At 41.6% G+C, this 24607-nt stretch overlaps 1 protein-coding gene across 1 annotated transcript in view; it reads right to left on the bottom strand.

The window, feature by feature from the left end:
• MAN2B2 (mannosidase alpha class 2B member 2) overlaps positions 1 to 23167 on the bottom strand; it is a 103370-nt gene extending 80203 nt beyond the window's left edge. Inside the window, exons 1-5 of the mRNA XM_082260272.1 lie at positions 22980 to 23167; positions 16120 to 16266; positions 9145 to 9250; positions 7221 to 7393; positions 3245 to 3360 (exon numbers count right to left, since the gene is read on the bottom strand). Of these exons, the coding sequence (XP_082116398.1) occupies positions 3245 to 3360; positions 7221 to 7393; positions 9145 to 9250; positions 16120 to 16266; positions 22980 to 23105 (668 nt within the window). The 5' untranslated portion in view covers positions 23106 to 23167. The remainder of the gene's footprint in view (positions 1 to 3244; positions 3361 to 7220; positions 7394 to 9144; positions 9251 to 16119; positions 16267 to 22979) is intronic.
• Positions 23168 to 24607: the final 1440 nt, after the last annotated feature.

Below are 24607 nucleotides of genomic sequence, written 5' to 3'. Positions count from 1 at the left end.
TTTGCTATATTTTAGCAGCTACTTTTAATTTTTTTAAGGTGGGCGAAACTCCGCTTTAATGCCATGTAAACAATATGTAAACCAAACATTTCATATTCCTGATATGTGCCTGCTGCACTATCCATCCATCATAAATGCTGCTGCCAGACTCATCCACCTTACCAAATCGCTCAGTGTCCGCTATTCTGCTCTGTCAATCCCTCCACTGGCTCCCGTTCACCCAACGAATTAAATTCAAAATCATTACAACAACTTACAAAGCCATCCACAACTTAGCCCCCAGTTACATCACTAACCTGGTCTCATTATACCAACCTAATCGCTCTCTTCGTTCCTCTCAAAACTTACTGCTCTCTAGCTCCCTCATCACCTCCTCCCATGCTCTCCTCCAGGACTTTTCCAGAGCCTCTCCAATCCTATGGAACTCCTTACCCCAATCGGTTCGATTATCTTCTACTCTACTAGCTTTTAGACGATTTATGAAGACCCTTCTCTTCAGAGAAGCCTATCCTAGCTGCACCTAACACTCTACTCCCTTTTCTCCATCAGCTCATCCCCTACAGTTATTGCCTTTTGTTTCGCTTGCCCCTCCCTTCTAGATTGTAAGCTCTAACGAGCAGGGCCTTCTAAGTCCTCCTGTATTGCTCACACTTAACCCCTTGATCACACCCAGTATTAACCCCTACCCTGCCAGTGTAATTTATACAGTAACAGTGCATATTATTTAGCACTGATCACTGTACTGGTGTCACTGGTCCCCAAAAAGTGTCACTTTGTGTCAGATTTGTCCCCCGCAATGCCGAAGTCCCGCTAAAAATTGCTGATTGCTGCCATTACTAATACAAAACAACAACAAAAAATAATAAGTCCAAAAGTCTATCCCATAGTTTGTAAACGCTATAACTTTGGCGCAAACCAATTAATATACGCCTAACAAATATACCTCCATTTTCTCCATCAACCCATCCCCCACTGTTATTGCCTTTTGTTTCACTTGACCCTCCCTTCTAGATTGTGAGCTCCACCAATGCTCCTGGCTCTTCCTCATCTTGCTTCCCCCCATAGCAGGACCCTTGACATGGGGGTTTGTAAGAGGTTTGGAATTAGCCAGTTAGGTGCTGTCCTAGACCAGTGGGTAGGAGTTAATGCTTTCCCGTTTTTTTTTGTCTTTTGGCGGGATTTTCTCTGGGTCCAGCCCGCTGATTCTGTGTTTTAAAAGTGGGACAGTGGTCTGGAGCAGGAGGGTCACGGAGGGTCCAGGGTCCATAATAGGCCCAAGAGCAGGAGAGCCAGTGACCATAAGAGAGAAAGATGGAGAACAACACCCATAAAGAGCAAAATATTATTGCTCACTACTACCTGGATGTAAAGATTAAGAACTTGGGGTGCGCCACGAAGATACCAGCTACTGGAGAATGCCTCTGATGGACTCTGTAATTACATGGACACTACCATTTCAGGTATGCTGGTGCAGTCCATAGTTAGAGTTAGGGATGTAGGAAAGAATTAGGTCCCTAAATGTTGTGCTTTTGTAAGTAAAGTTTTGGAAATTTTGTGCCTGCCTAGTCTTAAGGTACTCAAAGGGGTGTAATGCAAGTAACAGGTACCATCCCATGGTACAGGTTGAAAAGGTACTTTAAGGTGTGTGAATACATCAGTACAAAAGTAATACAGTGTGAAGACACAAGTGGTTACCTAAGGTAAGGGAAGGCTAACAAGCAGCCTGTTGGTAGTCTGTACATGCTGCAGATGAAATAGCTTCTAGCAGCGAGGGAGATGTCAGCATCACAGCAATGGGATGCACAGGGCTACAAAAGTTCAAGGGTTAAGTGCAAATGTGGAGCCCATGCAAGGTGAACAGCGGGGCCCACTCCACTACTGGGGAACGGTAGTGGAATATGCTGGACAGGTGGATGTGGACAAGGCTCAGCATGTTCCTCCTAAATGCAAATTATGGAGAAGATGTGCATTGTCACGAGGACCTGAGAGTTGGAGAACAGTTACAGTGTAGGTGTACATTGATCTCTAACAGCAGAGGTCCACTTTAAGGTCGAATATTCCCCCACGGCAATCTCAGCCTTGTCCCAGGGCATTGAAGGAAACAGCACAAAAGCAAAAAGTACCCCCATGTGTAGTGGAGTGATTCTGTTACAGGTGCCCAACGTAGCTCAGAAGAACCATCCCCGGGGTAGGTCTCTCATGTGACCCTTACTTGTGCCCTGTGAGGAGGGAAACATAAAAGGACTTGACGATCTTCCTGTCACCTCGACCTGCCCACAGGATCACCTTCAGTCTTGCTCCCAATTTATAGGCACAGACAGCGCGGCTCGGCTCAGCCCCGCCCCTTTGTCACAGGATTTGGCTGACAGCAGCGAGAGCCAATGGCTCTTGCTGCTTGCAGTCTGTTCAGTGAGAGCAGGAAGAGAAGACACAGCTGCTGTAGGTGGGCACAGGGTAGGATCGATTGAGAGGGAATACTGCTATCTAAATATTTTTTTAACTTAATGCAAGGAATGAATTAGGGTAAAAAATGTTTCGGCTTAAGAACCACTTTAACCTTCCTTACGCTACACAAACTAAAGAAAAATAAAGTGATTGTAAAGTCCCGTTTTTTTTTTTGTTTTATTTTAAATAACAAACATGTTATACTTACCACCTCTTTGCAGTTGGTTTGGCACAGGGCAACCTGGATCTTCCTCTTCTCTGGTCCCTGGCTGGAGCTCCTAGCCCCTCCCTCCCGTCGAGTGCCCCCACAGCAAGCAGCTTGCTATGGGGGCACCCAAGCCGAGCTGCAGCTCAGTGTGTCTATTCAGACACGGAGCTGCCATTCAGCCCCACCCCTCTATCTCCTGATTGGCTAACTGACTTTGATTGACAGCCGCGGGAGCTAATAGTGCCACGGCTGTATCTCAGCCAATCAGGATGGCCAAGGTTACTCGCTGGATAGAGATGGAGCTCAGGTAAGTATTAGGGGTGCTGAGGCAGCTGCTACACAGAGGGCTTTTTATCTTAATGCATTATGTTAAAAAACCTTCTGACTCTACAACTCCTTTAATTTTTCATACGCTTTATCCTAGAAATTTGATTAGTTAAAAATAACAGTTGATCCATGTTTAGGTCTCTCCTTTAGATAATATCAGAATTGTTATTATTCAAAACTGGTTAAGGTAAAGGAACTTGGAATTTGAATATGCAATATGAATAATGGGATTTTGTAAATCCTTATCTTTAGGCCAAATATTACCTGTTGGAAAATGGCAGGTAAGACGGGGTACAGTAACTGAACTGGTCCATGACATGGGTAAATATCTCCTGCTTTTCTGATAGGGAATGAGAACCTCTCCAAACAAACTGAAGCTTCTGTAAAAGAAGAAAAAAAATATATAAAAAAAAAGGGAATCCCAGACTATAGCTCTGGGATTTACAGCAGCTTTTGTGATGATTTTTTTTCTGGCAATTACAACAAACGGCAGTTTAATCACCTACTTTATTTGAAAAACCATGGGTTTAAAAGAAAATGCTGGAATGTATCCCAGAAAGTGCAGAAGAGACCTGCAGTGTAACACACAATGCAGCTTCAAAGAATATAAAATATAGAATAATGAGAATAATGGGGTAGAGTGATCATCAGTGTCTCTTGTGCATTGCCACAGTTCTGATTGGCCATGCATATCTCTTTTTTAAAGCCGACGAAACATAGATCGAAGTTCTGCTGGTTCAGCAGGGACTGGCCGAATTTCGATCCATGTATGGGTAGGCTGATTGGAACAACTTGGGTACAACCAGCCTTTTGGATTTTTTGCATGCGAATACTGCCTGCAGGCTGCAGCTATAGCCACTAGCAGTAATCAGGAAGGCTCCCCCTGCTGGCAGAACACAACAGCACTGTGGGATGGATTCCTCCATCAACACTGACTGTGTTGATGGGGGAATCAAGTGATTTTCTATCCTTCTACCTGTGGTGGAAGGAAAGGAAATTGTATAATCTATGGCCAGCTTAAGGGGTGATATGATTTTATGATGGAGGAGATGGATTGACGCAAGGCAGGGCTGACAGCACTGCTTGGGACTTAAAAGCAGCAAGGGCAGAGTTGTCAGCTCTCTACATGAAGTTAGATGTTGACAGCATTTATAGTAGGATAAACAGGTATTTTTCAGTACCTGTAGCATTCATATATATATATATATATATATATATATATATATATATATACACACACACATACACACAAAACTTGGGAAATATGCATGTTTTGCAGAGATGTATGGAATATTTTTTTTTTATGTTTATGGCACTATTGCTTATTTATCTCTAAATCATAATCTTCGGACACATGTTCTTAAAGTTATATTAAAGCCTTTTCATGTGATGTTAATAGCAGAACAAACATGCTAATGCTATTCTTTTTTTACAAATATTACTTCTATTCTTGCTGCACTGAATATCCCCTGGCTGTAAAACGAGAAAAATAACCGCGTTAAAGTGAGTATTGTATGAAAAGCAGCGACTTCAAGTGCGACCACACCCTCAGATAATGTATAGAAAAATAAGCCGCGCTGCGTGATGTGGGTAAACAAAAATTAATGTCCAAACAAAAATCAATGTCCCAAATATCAACTTGATTGACGCTGAAAACATAGATCACACTCCACGGTCTCTGTAGGAAATGTGCTTACCAGATAGCCACTAAAAATCTGCAAGATTCATATGCTGAGATGTAGTCACAGATCTGGGAGATGGGAGTTGTCAGAGTCCTCAGCGAATAATGTGAATAATATGCAAAAGAGAAAAAACTTGCATAGTATTATACCGTAAATTATATAAATTTCCACCACCAATAAGGAATCCCTATCGATTGTGCAGCCGCTCACCAAATGAATAATGAGCAAACGTGAATAGCCCAGTGTAAAGGGAATGAATGTGGAAACGAACCACCACCAATTGCGAAGCCTCTTACCGAAAGATAGGTCAAATGAGCAGTGCTGGTCGACTTCTGGTATGTGGGTGTCCCCTGTGCCCGCTTGGAACTTATGGAGACTTGCCAAATTCTCCAGTTCATGCCCGTTCCCATTTAGAACTACAACCTTAAATGCAGCCGTTCCCAGCGCCACACACACAGGCATGGAGAGACACTGAGCAAAAACCACTCCTCCTCCTCCACCATTGACAGCAGCTCCCAAGTCTTTGGCTATGTGTCCCTCTCAGGCGCTGGGAGCAGCTTTACATAGGGTTTTAGATCTAAACTGGAGCACATATGAACTGTAAACATTTGGCAAGACTCCATACATCTCAATGGGCATAGGGGTCACCCACATACAAGACAGCCAGAACACAGTTAGCAGAGCAACATTTTTAAAGAACAGCAAGAGCATTAAAATCCAACAATAAGCATTTTATTAAAAAAAAAAATCACTTTAATTTTAAGCAGTGTTCCAATACCTAGGAGATACTGTAAGTTCTAAGTACATCTGCTTGAAAAATAAATTATACCTTTATAGAATTTTAAAAATTCATTTTTTTTTATTTTTTTTTTTTTACAGCATAAGGTATAGTTTGGAATTTCTTTATACACTGACTTAAATATACTGTAGAAGTGCATGCATTTATAACTTTTAAAAACACTGTTCCAAAGCCGATGACAATTTTGATCAGATCTAACAAAAATATGGTCAAATTAAATGGATGTAGGTGATAGTTATGACACTTAAACCTGCGAGGATTTGTTATTCAAAATGCAATAATTTTCCTGAAAATCTTCTATCTTTATGATTGCATGTGCATATATACACACATACACACACACACACACACACACACACACACACACACACACACACACACACACACACTATACACATACATATACAGGCACGTATATGCATACACACATTTTAAAAACCATAAAAACATGGACAGTGTCAGTAGAACAGTGGACGGTGTCAGTAGGGCAGTGGACGGTGTCAGAACTTTTTTTATTATTTTATTACTTTTTACAATACTGTTTTTTATTATTTTTTACAATCTTTGTAGGAGCACCTTTGGGGGGCTTTGGTGAAAAATCAGGGGTCTAAACATATCCCTGATGTGCCACTTTTGAGACAGAAGAATGAAATGAGGGAACAGATTCCCCATTCCCTTTCTCTGCAGCCTCAGCTGCACTGGACAGTAAATGAATGAAAGTGCTATGTGCTGAGCAGCTTCCTGTTCATTCACAAACTGAAGCACAGTAAATAGCTATTGAAATCTGTGCCGTGCAGGGTGATAAGTGTGTGCCCAGGCACAACTGGCACACCCCATGTGCACGTCTGTGTGTGCTAGTAATGCAATAACAACAATTCCACTTTCCAATCTTTTGTGCAGTAAGTCACAATTCTGCTCTTTAAGGTGGTCAGTCATATGATATTCCTGCATACTCTTTGCGCATCTGTGGCTTGTTATAGTTTTTATACATGAAAAAAAAAAGAAGGTCATGTTAGGTTGGCCATATCTTGTTGGATTGAACAAATAAGCTGTCTTGTACATAACCAGGCTTGTTGCCACAACTGGCAAAATTCCCAAGGATAAAAATGTGCATTGGCATGAAATGCTTTGAACAGGCAACAATCACATCTCCTATGAACTTGTGATATTTGGACAGAAACCCCTGAATGACAGATCTAAGGACAAGCAACAGTAGGCTGAATTAGATTTTCCTGGACAATTATTATTGCTTCCAAGTTTAAGCTGGTGCTAAGGCTGTATGCACAGGGCATAAACATACATGGATGTGTGCCAATACACGTGAGCGTATTAAGGCACTGAACAAATACTTGGCAGGTGGATTTTATGACTATCGTCTCAAGTCTATGGCTACATTATGCTGGCAACACACTGCAAAATCTCTCACAAAGAATCAAAAGAGAGAAATTCACCCAAAAATGTTAATACTGCTGCCACCAACCATGATTCTAATGCCTTCTTTCTCTAAATCAAAGGGGATACCTGATAAGCAATCACCATTTTTTTTTATAAAATTCCCATGCCCAATAACAAGCACTTCCCATTCTAGTTGGCACCAATCCTAACTTGGTGTAATTTCACAAACAGATTAAGCTGCAAACTGTTTCCAAATTTATTACGGACTGCTTTTAGGAGGATGTTTATGGTATTCCAAGGCAAACACAGATTGTCCTCCATGGCAGAAATTCAGAAAAAAACTTAATCCAGTCTACATGGGTACCTTGGAATCCTGCATAGCAGCTTTAAGATCATAATCTATGCGGGAGATGAGGTGAGCATTAAATCCAGCCATGGAAAAGAGTGTTGGTGAGGTGGCTGAAGCCCCAAATGGATCCACATGCCAGGAAAACTGAGGTCTTACTCCGAATGTTTCATACAAAAAGCCGTGTCCCTCTGTGAAAACGCAGAATGCCGATTAGTATACAATTTTCTTTTCCTTTTAAATGCTTTATTTTAGGTTTTCGCAAGATATAACAAGCATTAAAAGTGACAGAGTAAAGCATTACCCTGTCAACATAAAGTGGGTGAGACATTCTGATCATTGTTTAGACAGGTCATAAGATTCCATATAACAGAATTTGTTTTAGTTATTTCTTGAGGGTTAAAATTCTTTAATCTACTTTTAAAATCCTGGCACATGGGCTGTGGGGTGTGACCCATAATCATATGTCGGCACTGAATAGAAGCAGGTCCCTAGTAGGAGCTAATGCAGGTGTCATCATCTACGTCTGGCATAACAGCAGGGTTGGGGGCCCTTGGTGGGGCACCAGCCAAGGTATGACTCCCATGTCCTCCCTCCAGAGGATAGGTAATGAAAATGATATAAAAGAAAATGGAGGAATGTAAGGGAGAATATTGAGGAGGGTGGGGGCATCATGCTATTCACAGCAAATAAATCAGGGCACTGCATGCCAAATTTTCAAGCTGAAGCTCAAGACAAATTTAACTTGCCTTCAATGCTCCCTAACCTGATCCACTTCCATTTCCCACAGTCTCAGACAGTAGTAGGGAATGCAATAAAACCAGTTCTGAAAAAGCATGGGGTCCGCCATTCCTGACCTTTTCTTTTCTCCTCTGATGTCATACTCCTCATGTTTCTTCCATATTTTGATTCGCTGACCCAGAAAAAGTACGCGGATAAGGAATTTCCAACTTTTTGTCTGATTTTCCATATCTGTACATTTCTGGGTAACTGCCTCAAAATGTATTAAAGTGAATGAGTCAGCAGAACAGCCAGTTGTTTAGAAATAATGGCAGCCCCCAAATCTCTCAGACAGGCTCACTTTTTGGAATGTATCAATGAAAAAGTCGAGTAAACCAAGCCATACACATGACATTGTGGTCACAGGTATAGACATGATCCAACTGCCCAAGGATCTTTCCTGTTAAAGATCCTAACATTAACATAGTCCATCCAGTCCAAACTCTGTACTGTATATTGTGTTCACTAAGATGCACATCCAAGTCTTTTAAAAACTATCAATACTTCCTGCTGACACCACTGATTGTGGAAGAGGGTTCTACATTCTTGTTGCCCTGACAGTGAAAAACCCCCTACGCAGCTAAAGGGTAAATCTCATTGAGTGGCCCTGTGTCTACACTCCCTGAGACTGAATAGTTTCCTACCTACACTGAGATGACAATTGAGATATTTGTATATCGCTATCATATATCCTTTCAAGCGTCTCTTCTCCACAGAGAATAAAAGTTTAGTGCTTGTAGTTGTTCTTTGTAATTAAGGTCCTCCAGACCAATTGTACATTTTGTGGTCCTTCTCTGGACTCTCGCCAACTCCAGTACATCCTTCCTGAGGACCGGTGACCAGCAGGATAGAATACTACAGATGTGGCTGAACCAGAGTTTCAAAAAGTGGCAGAAATACCGATTTATCTCTGGAGAAAATTCCATGCTTGTTTGGAGGTAAGTGTAGAGTGGCGTCATGTTCTAGATGCCAGCCTGGCTATGGGGGAAATAACCTGGCTAGTTGCCATTTCTTTGCTGGGAACATATGGTTAAGGTCATCTGTTAATGACCTTATAAAGGACAAGGTTACTCAATCAAGCATAAATCTCATTATCACACTCACCTTACCCAATTATATTTATTTTTAAAACCTAGCTTGGAGAAGTCCAAACCCTACGTACCAGTTAGTTGTAAAATCTGATCATCTATGGCAGTAACAGCTTCATCATGCATGACCTGGCCTCCAATGATGAACTCCAGCCTTCCCTCTTGAATCAACTGATGCACCTGTAAATTATAAAAAAGAAATATCAATTATAAAAAAACAGTTACTTGACATTTTCCCCTAATTTACCACTTCCTTAGCATGCTCTGCATTTCCAATATAAAAATGGTACACAGAACCAAAAATGTGTTATTTTACAGCTTCCCAATCATTAGATGTGGTGGCTGCATCAGTTTACTTTTCTTTTGCTTTTTTCCCTAAGACACCTCCTTTATTAGAGTGCCCCCACTCTGGATAAATGCGAACAGGAGGCACATCAGGGAGCAGCATTGTCAGTATAGGGGGAAGTTCGTGTTAAATGTATTAGCAGATTCGATAATTTTTATCACCCCAAAAAAATTTCTGGTTCTGTATAAATGTTTTTTGTGAGTTTCAAAATAAAAACTTATATTTTTAATACTGGTGCCAATAAAGTCCAATCTTTCTTCCCCCTTTTCTTAAAATTCAATTTTCAAGGATGTGGCACCCCTATCATTAGTCTTGCGCCTAGGCATCCTGCGACCTGGGAGCGCATATACAATTTATTTGAAATTTATTTCAAATAATTGGATATTTCAAAAAACTTTGTTAACAAATAAACTGAAAAATTGGGCGTGCAAAATTATTCAGCCCCTTTACTTTCAGTGCAGCAAACTCTCTCCAGAAGTTCAGTGAGGATCTCTGAATGATCCAATGTTGACCTAAATGACTAATGATGATAAATAGAATCCACCTGTGTGTAATCAAGTCTCCGTATAAATGCACCTGCACTGTGATAGTCTCAGAGGTCCGTTTAACCACTTGCCGACCGGTCACGTTGACTGTACTACGGCAAAGTGGCTCGTTCCCATCCAGCGACGTAGACCTATGTCGCTGGACTCCTCCCCTTGTGGGCGGCGCGCTCCCGCTGTATTCAGTCACAGCGGGAGTCGGGCCAGGGGAGGAGCGGCGGTGATCACCGCCGCTCTTCCCCGATCGTCAGGGAATCGAGTCTGGAGATCCGCCCGCTTGTGTAAACAAAGCGGGCGGATCTCCTAAGTGACAGACAGAGTCAGATTGCAGGGTTCAGCAACGCTGAACCTGCGATCTGTCCCTGTGTCACTCAGTCACCTCCCCCCACACACGTTAGTAAGCACCAGGCATACATTAACCCCTCCCTCTCCAATAAAATTAACCCCTTCCCTGCCAGTGTCATTTTTACAGTAACAGTGCATATGTATAGCACTGAATACTGTAGTAATGTCACTGGTACTCCCAAAAGTGTCAAAAATGTCAGTCAAGGGTCCGATCTGTCCGCCGCAATGTCGCAGTCCCGCAAAAAAAAAAAAAAAAAACAAATTGCAGATCGCCGCCATTACTCGTTAAAAAAAAAACACCAAAAATTACATAAATCTTTCCCTTAGTTAGTAAACGCAATAACTTTTGCGCAAACCAATCAAAATACGCTTATTGTGATTTTTTTACCAAACATAGGTAGCAGAAAACAAAAATTTGCCAAAAATTTAAAAAAAATTTTGGGGGGGAATTTCATATAAAAAAAATGTGAAAAATATTGTTATTTTTTCAAAATTTACGCATTTTTTTGTTTATAGCGCAAAAAGTAAAAATCGCACAGGTGATCAAATACCACAAAAAGAAACCTCTGTTTGTGGGAAAAAAAGGACGTAAATTTTGTTTGGGTATGGCGTCGCACGACCGCGCAATTGTCAGGTGAAGTCACACAGTGCCGAATCGCAAAAAGTGGCCTGGACGTAAGACAGCAAAATCCTCCTGTGGTAAAGTGGTTAAAGCGCAGAGAGCATCATGAAGAACAAGGAACACACCAGGCAGGTCCGAGATACTGTTGTGGAGAAGTTTAAAGCCGGATTTGGATACAAAAAGATTTCCCAAGCTTTAAACATCCCAAGGAGCACTGTGCAAGCGATAATATTGAAATAGAAGGAGTATCAGACCACTGCAAATCTACGAAGACCTGGCCGTCCCTCTAAACTTTCAGCTCATACAAGGAGAAGACTGATCAGAGATGCAGCCAAGAGGCCCATGATCACTCTGGATGAACTGCAGAGATCTACAGCTGAGGTGGGAGACTCTGTCCATAGGACAACAATCAGTCGTATACTGCACAAATCTGACCTTTATGGAAGAGTGGCAAGAAGAAAGCCATTTCTTAAAAGCTATCCATAAAAAGTGTTGTTTAAAGTTTGCCACAAGCCACCTGGGAGACACACCAAACATGTGGAAGAAGGTGCTCTGGTCAGATGAAACCAAAATCGAACTTTTTGGCAACAATGCAAAACGTTATGTTTGGCGTAAAAGCAACACAGCTCATCACCCTGAACACACCATCCCCACTGTCAAACATGGTGGTGGCAGCATCAGGTTTGGGCCTGTTTTTCTTCAGCAGGGACAGGGAAGATGGTTAAAATTGATGGGAAGATGGATGGAGCCAAATACAGGACCATTCTGGAAGAAAACCTGATGGGAGTCTGCAAAATACCTGAGACTGGGACGGAGATTTGTCTTCCAACAAGACAATGATCCAAAACATTAAGCAAAATCTACAATGGAATGGTTCACAAATAAACATATCCAGGTGTTAGAATGGCCAAGTCAAAGTCCAGACCTGAATCCAATCGAGAATCTGTGGAAAGAACTGAAAACTGCTGTTCACAAACGCTCTCCATCCAACCTCACTGTGCTCGAGCTGTTTTGCAAGGAGGAATGGGCAAAAATTTCAGTCTCTCGATGTGCAAAACTGATAGAGACATACCCCAAGCGACTTACAGCTGTAATCGCAGCAAAAGGTGGCGCTACAAAGTATTAACTTAAGGGGGCTGAATAATTTTGCAATTTTTCAGTTTTTTATTTGTTAAAAAAGTTTGAAATATCCAATAAATTTCTTCCACTTCATGATTGTGTCCCACTTGTTGATTCTTCAAAAAAATTACAGTTTTATATCTTTATGTTTGAAGCAGGAAATGTGGCAAAAGGTCGAAAAGTTCAGGGGGAGGGGGGGGGCGAATACTTTCGCAATGCACTGTATATACACCATTGCACAAACACAACAAGCACTTTGAATATAACACTCAGCACTTAGTGGTATCTCTGTTTAAATAAATATATAGAAAAATACTGCGCTCGTGAAAAATTGTTAAATATATAATCAGAAAAGCTGCAACACTAATGTGAGATATTTTTCATAAAAACTACAATAATACAATGTATGCGTTGTGTTATATAAAGCAATAAAATGAATCCAAGTGAATCATAAAATGTTCAAGTGTTGAAACACAAAAAAATTCACTTAAAAAATGAAAAAACGTGAAGTCCAATGATGTGACAACCAATTGATGAAAAAGCAAAGAGAAGAGTCTTGCAAGAGTTCACTGTTTTATAGTGGAATCCCTTCACCATGTGAAATCACCATCACCTTAGGTCAGCCTTTTTCAACCAGGGTGCCCAGGCACCCTGGGGTGCCTTGAGACTTTTTCAGGGGTGCCTTGGCAAAATGCCTAAAAATTGATCAGAACTTGTATACAAGCCAGCAGGTGGATGAAGCCTGCCTTTTATTTACACGAAGCCATTGGGTTTTCATTATGCACCATTACAATGTTCTAGACACTGGCATCCTAACAACCAATGATGTCATCAATTTGATAGGGAGGATGTCTGTTGTCTCCATGGCATCCTTGTTTGACCCTCCTGTGCCCCTCTCCCTCAGCACTGGGGTCACATTAGCTGACTAGATGGAGAGAAATTGAGGGAGAAGAGAAACATTGGAATACTAGTCTGTACCAGTGTGCAAAAGTGTATTTGCTTTGGAAAAAAAAATAACGTTAGGTGTTCTACATGTGTAGATGTTGCTGCAATATATGAAACTATTAGAAACGTTTTTTACATTTTAGAATGGGGTGCCTTGAGATTGTCCATAATTTTAAAGGGTGCCTAGAGATTGTCCATCATTTTAAAGGGTGCCTTGAGATTGTCCATAATTTTAAAGGGTGCTTAGAGATTGTGCATAATTTTAAAGGGTGCCTTGAGATTGTCCCTAATTTTAAAGGGTGCCTTGAGATTGTCCATAATTTTAAAGGGTGCCTTGAGATTGTTTATACTGCAAAGTAAAGTTAATAGAAGAAAGCAAAACACATACAGTTAATTATGATGACAACCTGCCATATTGACAACTTACAAGAACCATCAAAATTTTTCAACAATAAGGCAGTATAAAAAATTAACAGAAAAACCGCCTAACCATATGGCCCAAACATGTCCTCATAATCTCAAGGGTGCCTCGAGATTGTCCATAATTTTAAAGGGTGCCTCGAGATTGTCCATAATTTTAAAGGGTGCCTTGAGATTGTCCATAATTTTAAAGGGTGCCTTGACTCAAAGGTTGAGAAACACTGCCTTAGGTAAAGATGTACTCTTACCACAAAGTATGGACCCTCTTTTATGGAAGGTCACATAGGCTTTGGTATATCCTCTATTAGTGGTCAACTATAGGAGACAAAATGGCATCAGTATTCAATCAGCCACGGGACACTTCCATTCATCTAGCCTCAGGCCGTCCGAAATGATGGTAATAAACCCTCTGTCCATTTATGTGGCCTTCCGTAGCCCTTTTTTTTTAGATTCCTTCCTGGTGCTCCTTCCACCAACAGGTATCCACTGGTACTCCCCTTCCTTGGGATGACATCTTTTGCCAAGTTCTGCTTGCGAGGAGTCCTGTGAATGCAGAGCGACGCCACAACCCGCAGGAAAAACTACGGCGTCTAGTCAGTGCTGAAACGTGCACACATCCACAGGGAGTCCATATTGCAGGATCTCAACTTGGCTTGAGCTCAGCCTTGTGATCCCTGATGTTTTACTAGAAAGGAAGTGAGGGAAATTCTGTGGCAGCAACACAGACAGAAATACATATGCGTAATATCCCTCACTTGCTCTCAGGTGAAACCATTGTCACCAACTCAGATATTGGTGGAAAATCTCTCTAATAGGGATGAGCTCAGGTGGGTTTGGACACAGGACTGAACACACCTGAGCTATCCGGCCTTGTATGCAAGGGGTGTGTATACGTGCGACTGTGGGATGTGGAATGACTCAGTCGCCTATGATTGGCAGTTGGCAGTGACAGCTTTCCAGTGGGATAGCTCAGGCAGTGTCCAAATACACCTGAACTCATCATTGCTCTCTAAAAAAAAAAAAAAAAAAACTGGATATAAAAAAAAAAACCTGACAGGGCCTCCAATCTTTCCCCACCCTATCTAACACTAGAATACATTCTGGCTGGACATACTGTGCTGCTTTTGATATAACTATATCGGTCTTGTAACTTTTTGGGGCGATTCAACTCAAGTGGTGCATGCGATTTGAAGACGTAGTGCCAGTCCAGACCGCATTTTTAAGGGCATGGCAGCCCGCTTTTATTTAAATGCATAAAGAAAGTTCACAAAACAGTAATTTTCCCTCGCAGGGGTTCCACCATTACTGTATATGGTTAGTTCAGCCTCCTGGCTTACTCACATGCCACACGGCTGCTTCAGGCCTCACGTCTAGGCCTAAGGTCTGATCCTCAGACCAACACAAGTATCCTTTGTCACGCTCCCTTGTAGCTTCCTTGGGATCAGCTTCATACTGCGCTGTAGAAGACTACATCTGCCTCCTGCAGACCTGTACGCTCTGGCTGCCAACTGTGTCCTCTCTCTCTCTCTCAGGGAGGGTGGGAGCCCTCCTGACTCCCATACACAGAACTCGTGTCTGTCGGTTGGTGTTCTCTTGACTCCTGACTCCTAGGTCAGACCTCGTGTCTGCCCGGGTGCAGATGTCTCCAACTGGGAGCCCTGAGTGCTAACCCTGGGAATAATATGAACCCAGCCCACAGGTGTGCAATCAGCAGGCCTGTCTTAATCAAAACCAGGCGTAGATTGCTAACACACAGAGTGACCCGGGGTCGTCTCTCTACAGTCTGTTTTATGATTTTTCTCTCAGACTTTACTGTACATGGAAGAATCTGTTTATTAGTTTGTCTTAGAAACAGAAATCAGGTTACTTTTGAGTGTTTGAGTGGACTACTCTAACAAATGCCGTTGGATATAATGGGAACAGTGAACTATTGTTGTATTTCAATTGACAGTTAGATGTTTTTTATTGTCTCTGTAACTATGGTAAACAAGTCAGTAACCTGGGCAAACAATAGCTTGACTTTTTTTTTTTTTTTAGATATATGACCAATGGCATGTATGATACCACATTGCCATCTAGAGGGTGCCATTGAAACTCGGTATTGCGATAGGGGGCCACACCCAGGTGGGGATGGTACATTCTCCAAATAAAAGGTCGTCAGGCATAAGCTGAAATAAGGACTCCATAAGGACCTTGGAAGGTCTGTACAGACAGAAGAAGCTATACCTGAAGACGATTTTGCCTGATCTCCAGCAACTGCTTATAGATTAAGCCTGGGTCCTCATTGCCTATGGAGATCGTGAACACACTGTAACCTAAGTTAAATAACTTTTAAGTGTATTTCCACTGTTTACAGACTATAGGCTGCTTATTTGCTAGGAAGTAGGTAGCATTTTGATTAGTGATAGGTATACCTGTCAGTCTTGTATTGTATTCCTATAATTGTAATATCAGTTTGTAAGTACTGCATTTTTGTGTAGTAAAAGCATATTTATACACTGCAGAGGTCAGAGCTCCCTTGTTTATACTGCAATGTAAAGTTAATAGAAGAAAGCAAAACACATACACTTAATTATGATGACAACCTGCCATATTGACAACTTACAAGAACCATCATAATTTTTCAACAATAAGGCAGTATAAAAAATTAACAGAAAAACCGCCTAACCATATGGCCCAAACATGTCCTCATAATGATCTGCACACTTACCTGCCGTCTCTGCAGATCTCCAGCCACAGTGTCCCACCACAGACGAAAGAACTCTTGTTCCACTGCAATGAACCTGCGGTGTTTGGCTTTCATCAGCTCCTCTACAACGGTGGTGTAGACATTGGCAGCATAGGCGTGCATGCTTTCCTGTGATTACATACAGAAATTCTAAGACAGTAAAAACTATAGGCGGTTAGCAGAAAAGTGCTTTCTTAAATTATTAGTCAGTATAGGGGTAATTTACATTGCCCAATAGTAGAAGGACCCCATTATATCAGCAATGGCTGTTCTAAAGGAATCAGACTAGGTTTACACTTACAGTTGGAATTTTGGAAGTTGCATTTTTACTAAAAATGTAAGTGTATGTCTCATGTGCTGTGCGAGTTTAGTGCGGGTGCGGTGCGAATTTGATCTCCAGCTATGCCCAGTCCCTTCAGAAATCACAATAAATTTGCCCGTTACAACAGAAATTGCACAATGAAATCACACAGTGAAATCGCATCAGATTCGCACTGCATCAGTGTGAACCAGGACTTAAGGTAATAGGACTGCTGCTACCACTTTAAGAGTGCACTCACACACTACAGAATGTCAATCTTTACTATATAGCAGTGGTGCGCTGTCCAATCCATTGAACCCCCACAATCAATAATACATCCACATACAGTGGATATAAAAAGTCTACACACCCCTGTTAAAATGACAGGTTTTAGTGATGTAAAAAAAAAATGAGACAAAGATAAATAATTTCAGAACTTTTTCCACCTTTAACCCCTTGCCGACCACCCCACACAGATTTACTGCTGCAGGACGGCTTGGCTGCACACAATCACGTAGATCACGCCCTCCCGCAATCTTCAGAGAAACTGAAAAGAGATCTCTGTGTGCCTGTTACAGAGCCCCCCCCCCCCCCCCCCACACAGTTATTAAGCACAATTTAGGCTCACACTTATCCCCTTGATCACACCCAGTATTAACCCCTTCCCTGCCAGTGTCATTTATACAGTAACAGTGCATATTATCTAGCACTGATCACTGTACTGTTGTCACTGATCCCCAAAAAGTGTCACTTAGTGTTAGATTTGTCCGTCGCAATGCCGCAGTCCCGCTAAAAATTGCCCATCACTGCCATTACTAATACAAAACAAAAAAAAAAAAAAAAAGTCCAAAAATCTATACTATATTTTGTAAACGCTATAACTTTTGCGCATACCAATTAATACACAACCTTTGGGAATTTTTTTTGCCAAAAATATGAAGCAGAATGCAAATTGGCCTAAACGGATAAAAAAAAATTGATTTTTTATTTTTTTTTTTTTTATTTGGAATGTTTTATAGCAGAAAGAAAAAAATTTTTTTTTTTTTTTCCAAAATTGTCGCTCTTTTTTTATAGCGCAAAACCTAAAAATCGCAAAGGTGATCAAATACCACCAAAAGAAAGCTCTATTTGTGGTAAAAAAAAAGGACATCAATTGTATTTGGGTACAGCACCACATGACTGCACATTTGTCATTTAAAGCAATGCAGGGCTGAATCACAAAAAATTACCTGGTCATTAAGGGGGTAAAACCTTCCAGGGCTGAAGTGGTTAATGTGACCTATAAACTGTAAAACTTGGTTGAACAAACTGAAATCTTTTAGGTGGAGGGAAGTAAAAATTTAAACCAAAATAATATGTTTGCATAAGTGTGCACACCCGTAAACTAATACTTTGTTGAAGCTTTGGATTTTATTACAACACTCAGTCTTTTTGGGTATGAGTATCAGCATGGTACATCTTGACTTGGCAATATTTGCCCATTCTTCTTGGCAAAAACACTCCAAATCTGTCAGATTGTGAGGACATCTCCTGTGCACAGCCCTCTTCAGATCATCCCACAGATTATCAATTGGATTCAGGTCTGGGCTCTGGCTGGGCCATTCCAAAACTTTAATCTTCTTCTGGTGAAGCCATTCCTTTATTGATTTGGATGTATGCTTTGGGTCGTTGTCATGCTGAAAGATGAAGTTCCTCTTCATGTTCAGCTTTCTAGCAGAAGTCTGAAGGTTTTTGGAACTGTTCAGTTTTCCCTCTACCTTGACTAATGGGCCATACACACTATAAGATTTTCTGAAGACTTTTTCCTTTAGACTTACCAAAACCATATAATATGAGGTCAAACCTAAACACTTTCAATTTGTATGCAATCTGGCAGGCCCTTGCACTACATAGAAAAGGTAAATCTGAAGGAAAAAGTCTTCAGAAAATCTTATAGTGTGTATGGCCCTTAAGGCCCCTGTTCCAGCAGAAGAAAAACAGCCCCAAAGCATGATGCTACCACCACCATGCTTCACTGTGGGTATGGTGTTCTTTTGGTGATGTGCAGTGTTGTTTTTGTGCCAAACATATATTTTGGAATTATGACCAAAAAGTTCAACCTTGGTTTCATCAGACCATAAACACATTTTCTTGCATGCTTTTGGGAGACTTCAGATGTGTTTTTACAAAATTTAGCCTGGCTTGGGTGTTTTCTTTGTAAGAAAAGGCTTCCGTCTTGCCACTCCACCCCATAGCCCAGACATATGAAGAATACAGGACATTGTTGTCACATCTACCACACAGCCAGTACTTGCCAGATATTCCTGCAGCTCCTTTAATGTTGCTGTAGGCCTCTTGGCAGCCGTCCTCACCAGTTGTTTCCCCTATTTTCATCAATTTTGGAGGCCAATGGATTTTGGATGACCAATCTTTGGTAATGTCACTGTTGTACCATATTTTCTGCACTTGATGATGACGGTCTTCACTGTGTTCCATGGTATATCTAATGCCTTGGAAATTATTTTGTACTCTTCCCCTGACTGATAACTTTTACCAATGAGGTCCCTCTGATGCTTTGGAAGCTCTCTGCGGACCGTGTCTTTTGCTGTAGGATGTGACTTAAGCCTCGTACACACGTACCGAATGTCGGCCGAACAATCGGCCGTCTTTTGTCCGGTGCTGTCCTGTCGGCTGAAAAGTGCAAAAGACTGCACACAAATTTTGTCGGCCAACAATAGCCGACTGCAGAAGTGATGTCATGTGATGGTTAACTTTCCGTGTGTTTTTTCTTTTCTGAGCATGCCCAGTCTTGCTAATCTGCTGTTTGTCGGCCGAATTCTGTACTGACTGGCGAACAATCGGCCATTCTGGTGACGGCTAACAAAAATTTTATAGCCTGCACACCCGATTCTGTTCGGCCGAAAAGTCACCGTCGGTTGTCGGAAGCATCATACTAACAGGCCGACAATCGGCCGATCGTTCGGCCGACAATCGGTACGTGTGTACGGGGCATAAGAAAATGTCAGGAAAGACCTACTAAGACCACTACTATAAAAGGGTGTGCACACTTATGCAACCACATTATTTTAGTTTTTTATTTTTACTTCCTCCCCTAAAAGATTTCAGTTTGTTTTTCAATTGAGTTGTACAGTTTATAGGTCACATTAAAGGCGGAAAAAGTTCTGAAATGATTTATCTTTGTCTCATTTTTTTACATCACAGAAACCTGACATTTTAACAGGGGTGTGTGAACTTTTTATATTAATTGTAGATATACCTGCCAGTATACTCATACTGTTATGTGCTAGTAGTGCAACCTTGTAGTATCATAAACTGGTAGATATAAATGTTTCTCTCCATAGACAGTGAAATAAACAGTGATAATTTCCCGCTGTCGCATTCAAGTGAATGGGGCTGCAACAAAACCATTCTGCAACTGCATGCAATGTTTGTGGTTGTAGCTCAGGCTTTTAAGGGTTAAAACAGGCGGAGAGGAGGCAATATAATACCTCCTCACTACCTGTGAAACACCCTCTGAAAAGTGACTGTGAATCACTTTTTAGAAGGCAATGCTAGTGTAAACAAGCCCTTACTGGGCTAGCATGTTAGCTACTCTCTTTTTAGCGATTTCAGCAGCAATTAAGTATCCTGAGTATCCTACAGAGGCTCTCTTCACACTTAGGCCATTTGAATTGCAGGCAGAAGCAATTCGAAATTGCGGGACGTGTTTGCAATGGCATTACCTCTTAATGGCACCCAAATCGCGGTGCGATTTTGCTTCAACACATCGCGCTGCAATCGCAGCAAATCACAACATGCTATGCTGTTGCCCAAAAGAAGCTTCTGCTTCTTTTGAGTGACAAGCTTTGCACATTGCGATTTTGCCCTGACTGCAGCGCTCAACAATCACGGCAAAAATCGCACCTTGATTTGGGTGCCATTAGGAAGTAATTCAAATCGCCTAGGTGTGAATAGAGCCTTAGGTTAGCGTTCTTCATATACACGGTTTGTATTCTTGCAAAATATCTGTTCAATAAAAACGTATTGAAAAAAAAGAAAAGAAGACCAAAATCTCATAGAAGGTTTGCTGATAGTTGTATGCAGTTTATAACCCTACCAGGGGTGCTGCTTACAGCAGTCACCTTTTAGACCCCATACCTCAAAGCTCCAAAACACTGCAGGAGAAAAAAATAATCAATTATTCTCTATAGAGTTGGTTTACATCTCCAATACAAATCACCTGAAGCTCAAAAAAGGTCTGGAGCTTTTTTGTAACTCAAATTGCACAGATTTGCGAGTTTTTGGCGCATTTTTATTATCATAGAAATTAATAAAAACGTGCAATTTGTGCATTGTTGTGCTCTTTCACGCAAATTGAGTAATTTTCTGCTCAAATGCAAAAAAAAAAGTAGTAATATTATAAAAACAAATGTAAAATAAATACACAAACAACTAAAAATCATCATAAATAACTAATATATAAATAAAAAAATAATAATTAACTCCTAACCTTAAAAAATATTACATTATTATGATTATTAATAATAATAATCCTAATAATAATAAACACCCAAACCCGAGCAAAAAAAAGTTAATATTATAAATAAAATTATGAATAATAATAATAATAATACATTAATATTATTATTCAATTTATTTTGTGTTAGGGTGTTTATTTTATTATTATTATTATTAATAATAATAATTATCCTTTTTTTTTTTTTTTTAAGGGTTGGGGGTTAAGGTTAAGGGTTATTTATTTATTTAGTATTAGATAGTATTCATTTATTTTTTATGATTACTTTTAATTGTGTATTTATTTTACATGTATAGTTTTTATTATTATTATTAGTAGTAGCAGCAGTAGTAGTATTAACACCTTAACCCTAATAAAAATTAAATAATAAGACAATAAAAAAATTATTAACCCATAACCCAAGCCCTAACCTCAACCCCTAATCCTAACCTTTAGGCCCCTTTCACACAGTAGAGTCCGTCGGTGGACTCCGTTTATCTCAGCAGGGATCGATCCGCCGATCCCCCCACTGAGCAGGCGGATGGCTGCTCTGTCTCCGCGCTGTGTGCGGAGACGGAGCTGTCAGGTCCCTGCTGTTCTCTATGGGTGAATCGAATGGGAACGGACCATCTGTCTGTTCTCATTTGATCCGATCGGCTGGACAGATGGAAAATAGGGTTTCCATCCGTCCAGATTTGAGGGATCGGATGTAAAACTGTAAAGCTCTGCGCAAACTGTTGGCGCTATATAAATCCTGTATAATAATAATAATGTCAGCGGACATGTCTCCGCTGACATCCGATGCCCCATAGAGATGCATGGGGCATCCGTTCAGATCCACCTGATAACGGGACAGGCGGATCTGAACGTTCCACCTGTGTGAAAGGGGCCTAAAGCCCCGTACACACGTACCGATTGTCGGCCGTAAATATTGGCCGACAACCGATCGGCCGATTGTAGGCTTGTTAGTATGATGCTTCCGACAGCAGACAGCGCATTTTCGGCCGAACAGAATCTGTCGTGCAGACTTTAAAATTTTTGTTGGCCGTCACCAGAACGGCCGATTGTTCGCCAGTCAGTACAGATTTCGGCCGACAGACAGCAGATTAGCAAGACTGGGCATGCTCAGAAAAGAAAAAAGACAAGGAAAGTTAACCATCACATGACATCACTTCTGCAGTTGGCTGTTGTTGGCCGACAAAATTCGTGTGCAGTCTTTTGCAGTTTTCAACCTACACGACAGCCCTGGACAAAAGACGGCCGATCGTTCGGGCCGACGATCGGTACGTGTGTACGAGGCTTAACTCTAACCCATTACCCTAACAAAGAAACTCAAATAATAAGTGAATAATAATAATAAAATAAAAGCTGATGGAAAAGTTAAAAAAAAGTGGAATAGCCTAGCAACAAATGATGCAACAGATGATCATTTTCGCTAGAGGCTAGTTAAAAAAAACGCTTTATAAAAAACATGACAAAATTGCACATACAAAAGAAACACCGGAAAAATGCTCAAAAAAGCTACGCTCAGGTGTGAATGCAGCATAAAGGGCCACATACGTGACAATGGTTTTTTTTTTTGGTTTTTATTTTTGTTTTTTTACTGTTGTGGGAACTGCTGTGAAAGTTTTAGTTTGTCCCAACCCTGTCTTGGTAATTTTTGTTGGACAGCATATGAAATAGACATAACATACAGATCGGTCATTTTATAAATACAGACACACAACATTGTAGCTTAGTATGCATAGAAATATCTATTTGTAAATATGACCTTGAAACATAAAACAATGATAATATAAAAGAGAAACAAACAACTCATATGTAGTGTTGCATGATTACAACAGTTTTTTGTGTATAATCACACTGAGTCCATACAGGTATAGGTGACCAATGTATCTCTAGCTGCAGGGGGAGGACTACAAGTCTCATCATGCCCTGTCACACTGAGCTGTAGATGCACAGCAGGTGAACAGCCAATAATAACAAGTATAAAGTATAATGAGTAAATCTGATCTGCCTATAAAGATGCCATTCTATATACTGTACCTGCACAGTGTACACCCAGCCCACATCCATGTGACTATGAGGGATGACAAACACCTGGAGGGGATCAGTAGAATGAGAGGTGACAACCCCCCCATAGCAGAGCAGGAAGATAAGCAGTGGGATCATTGTAGCAGCTGCATTCTTCCTAGGATCGCATCAGATACTTTGTATTAGTAGGGATCAGCTGATCTGAGACTATGGCAGGCTGCAGGAGACAAACTACTTCATTCATGTGACTTTCTATGACTTCCTGAAACATGATCTGTGATTGAGAGTTCTCTGAGATACAGGAAGGCTGCAGATTACTCCATACAATATACATATCTTCTTAGTCTGTGTCTGTTAAGATTTTGACAAACTACGTTTAATGAACTCCTGTTCTTTGAAGTGACACCAAGGCTAGGTTCACATCTATTCAGGTTGCAGTTGATGCAATTTAGTCACGTATTGTGTTTTTTGAACACGTCTTTTATGCTTTTTTGGGGTTTTTTTTTTTTGGCTAATAGGAAATTATTACAATTCTGTTCCCGAAGTGCAACTTTGATGTGACTTTACACTCAAGTAACAATTACCACTGTAGCACCCTACAAAGTAGGTGCTAGGTAAAGTATAGTGGGCCTTGTCTGCTTAACAGCAGGACTATGATTTTCAGCTGGGCTGTCATGTTTCCCAGGTGTAGCTGTTGAGACTGGGGAGTCTCCCCACTGTGCTTAATGAGAGGGTTCTCATTGGGCAGTGGAGGAAACCCAGCCAATGGTTCACTCAGGTCTGTATCTACCCCAGAAAGGCAGATTCTGCCACACAACATTCTGGGAGGGGGTATACGTCTGAGGGGAACGCATGATGCAGCGTCTTTGGTGGGAAGCAGACAGTGGCGGCCGGCCCAGTGGCGGCCGCCCCCCCCCCCCCAAAAAAAAAAAGAAAGAAGAAAGATTTACAAAAAAAAATGTAAATTTTTCGCCCACTAGGGGCGCCGGACTGTGTGCTGGGTATGGGGGGGGGTGGGGTTTTTGACCCCACCCTCGGCCAGGGTGGGGTTTTTGACCCCACCCTCGGCCAGCAGAGGCGCCGATTGGCGCTCTTCAGGGGGTCATGGGGGCGCAGGGCAATGCGCCCCGACACTCCCCACTTTTCTGATGTCCAGGCTGTGATTGGTCCAGACTCCAGCCTGGACCAATCACAGTAGGACATCATCTGGTCACGTGACGCGTGGGGCGGTGCACAGCCCCGGCATCACGATCACCGCTTACGCCTTCCGGGTTCTGTTCCTTCCCGTGGCTCAGTGTGTCGCAGCAGCCGGAGAGAGAAGATAGAAGACGTCCCGTCCACTCAGAGCTCTCGCCGAGTCACCGCGTGACCAGGAGGACCAGTCCAGGACCAGGAGGAGACGGAGACCAGGAGTCGGATTGGGCGGCGGCGGGCCTTCTTGTTCGTGGACGGACGGCAGACCGCATTCGGATCCAGGCCTCGGGTCGGAAAAGAGAGAGACAAGTCCAGCCCTGAGCAGCAGCAGCCTCAGTCCTCCTCCTCCTCAGGCCTCCGTCCACTCCACAAAAAAAATGCATGCCTTGCCATTGCCAATGCCATTGCCTGCCATCCATGATGAAGCACAGCACACTAGTCTGGTC

The sequence above is a fragment of the Pelophylax lessonae genome, assembly GCF_965119305.1.
Source record: "Pelophylax lessonae genome assembly, chromosome: 1".
Lineage (NCBI taxonomy): Eukaryota > Metazoa > Chordata > Amphibia > Anura > Ranidae > Pelophylax > Pelophylax lessonae.
This window is presented reverse-complemented; position numbering and strand designations above follow the sequence as displayed.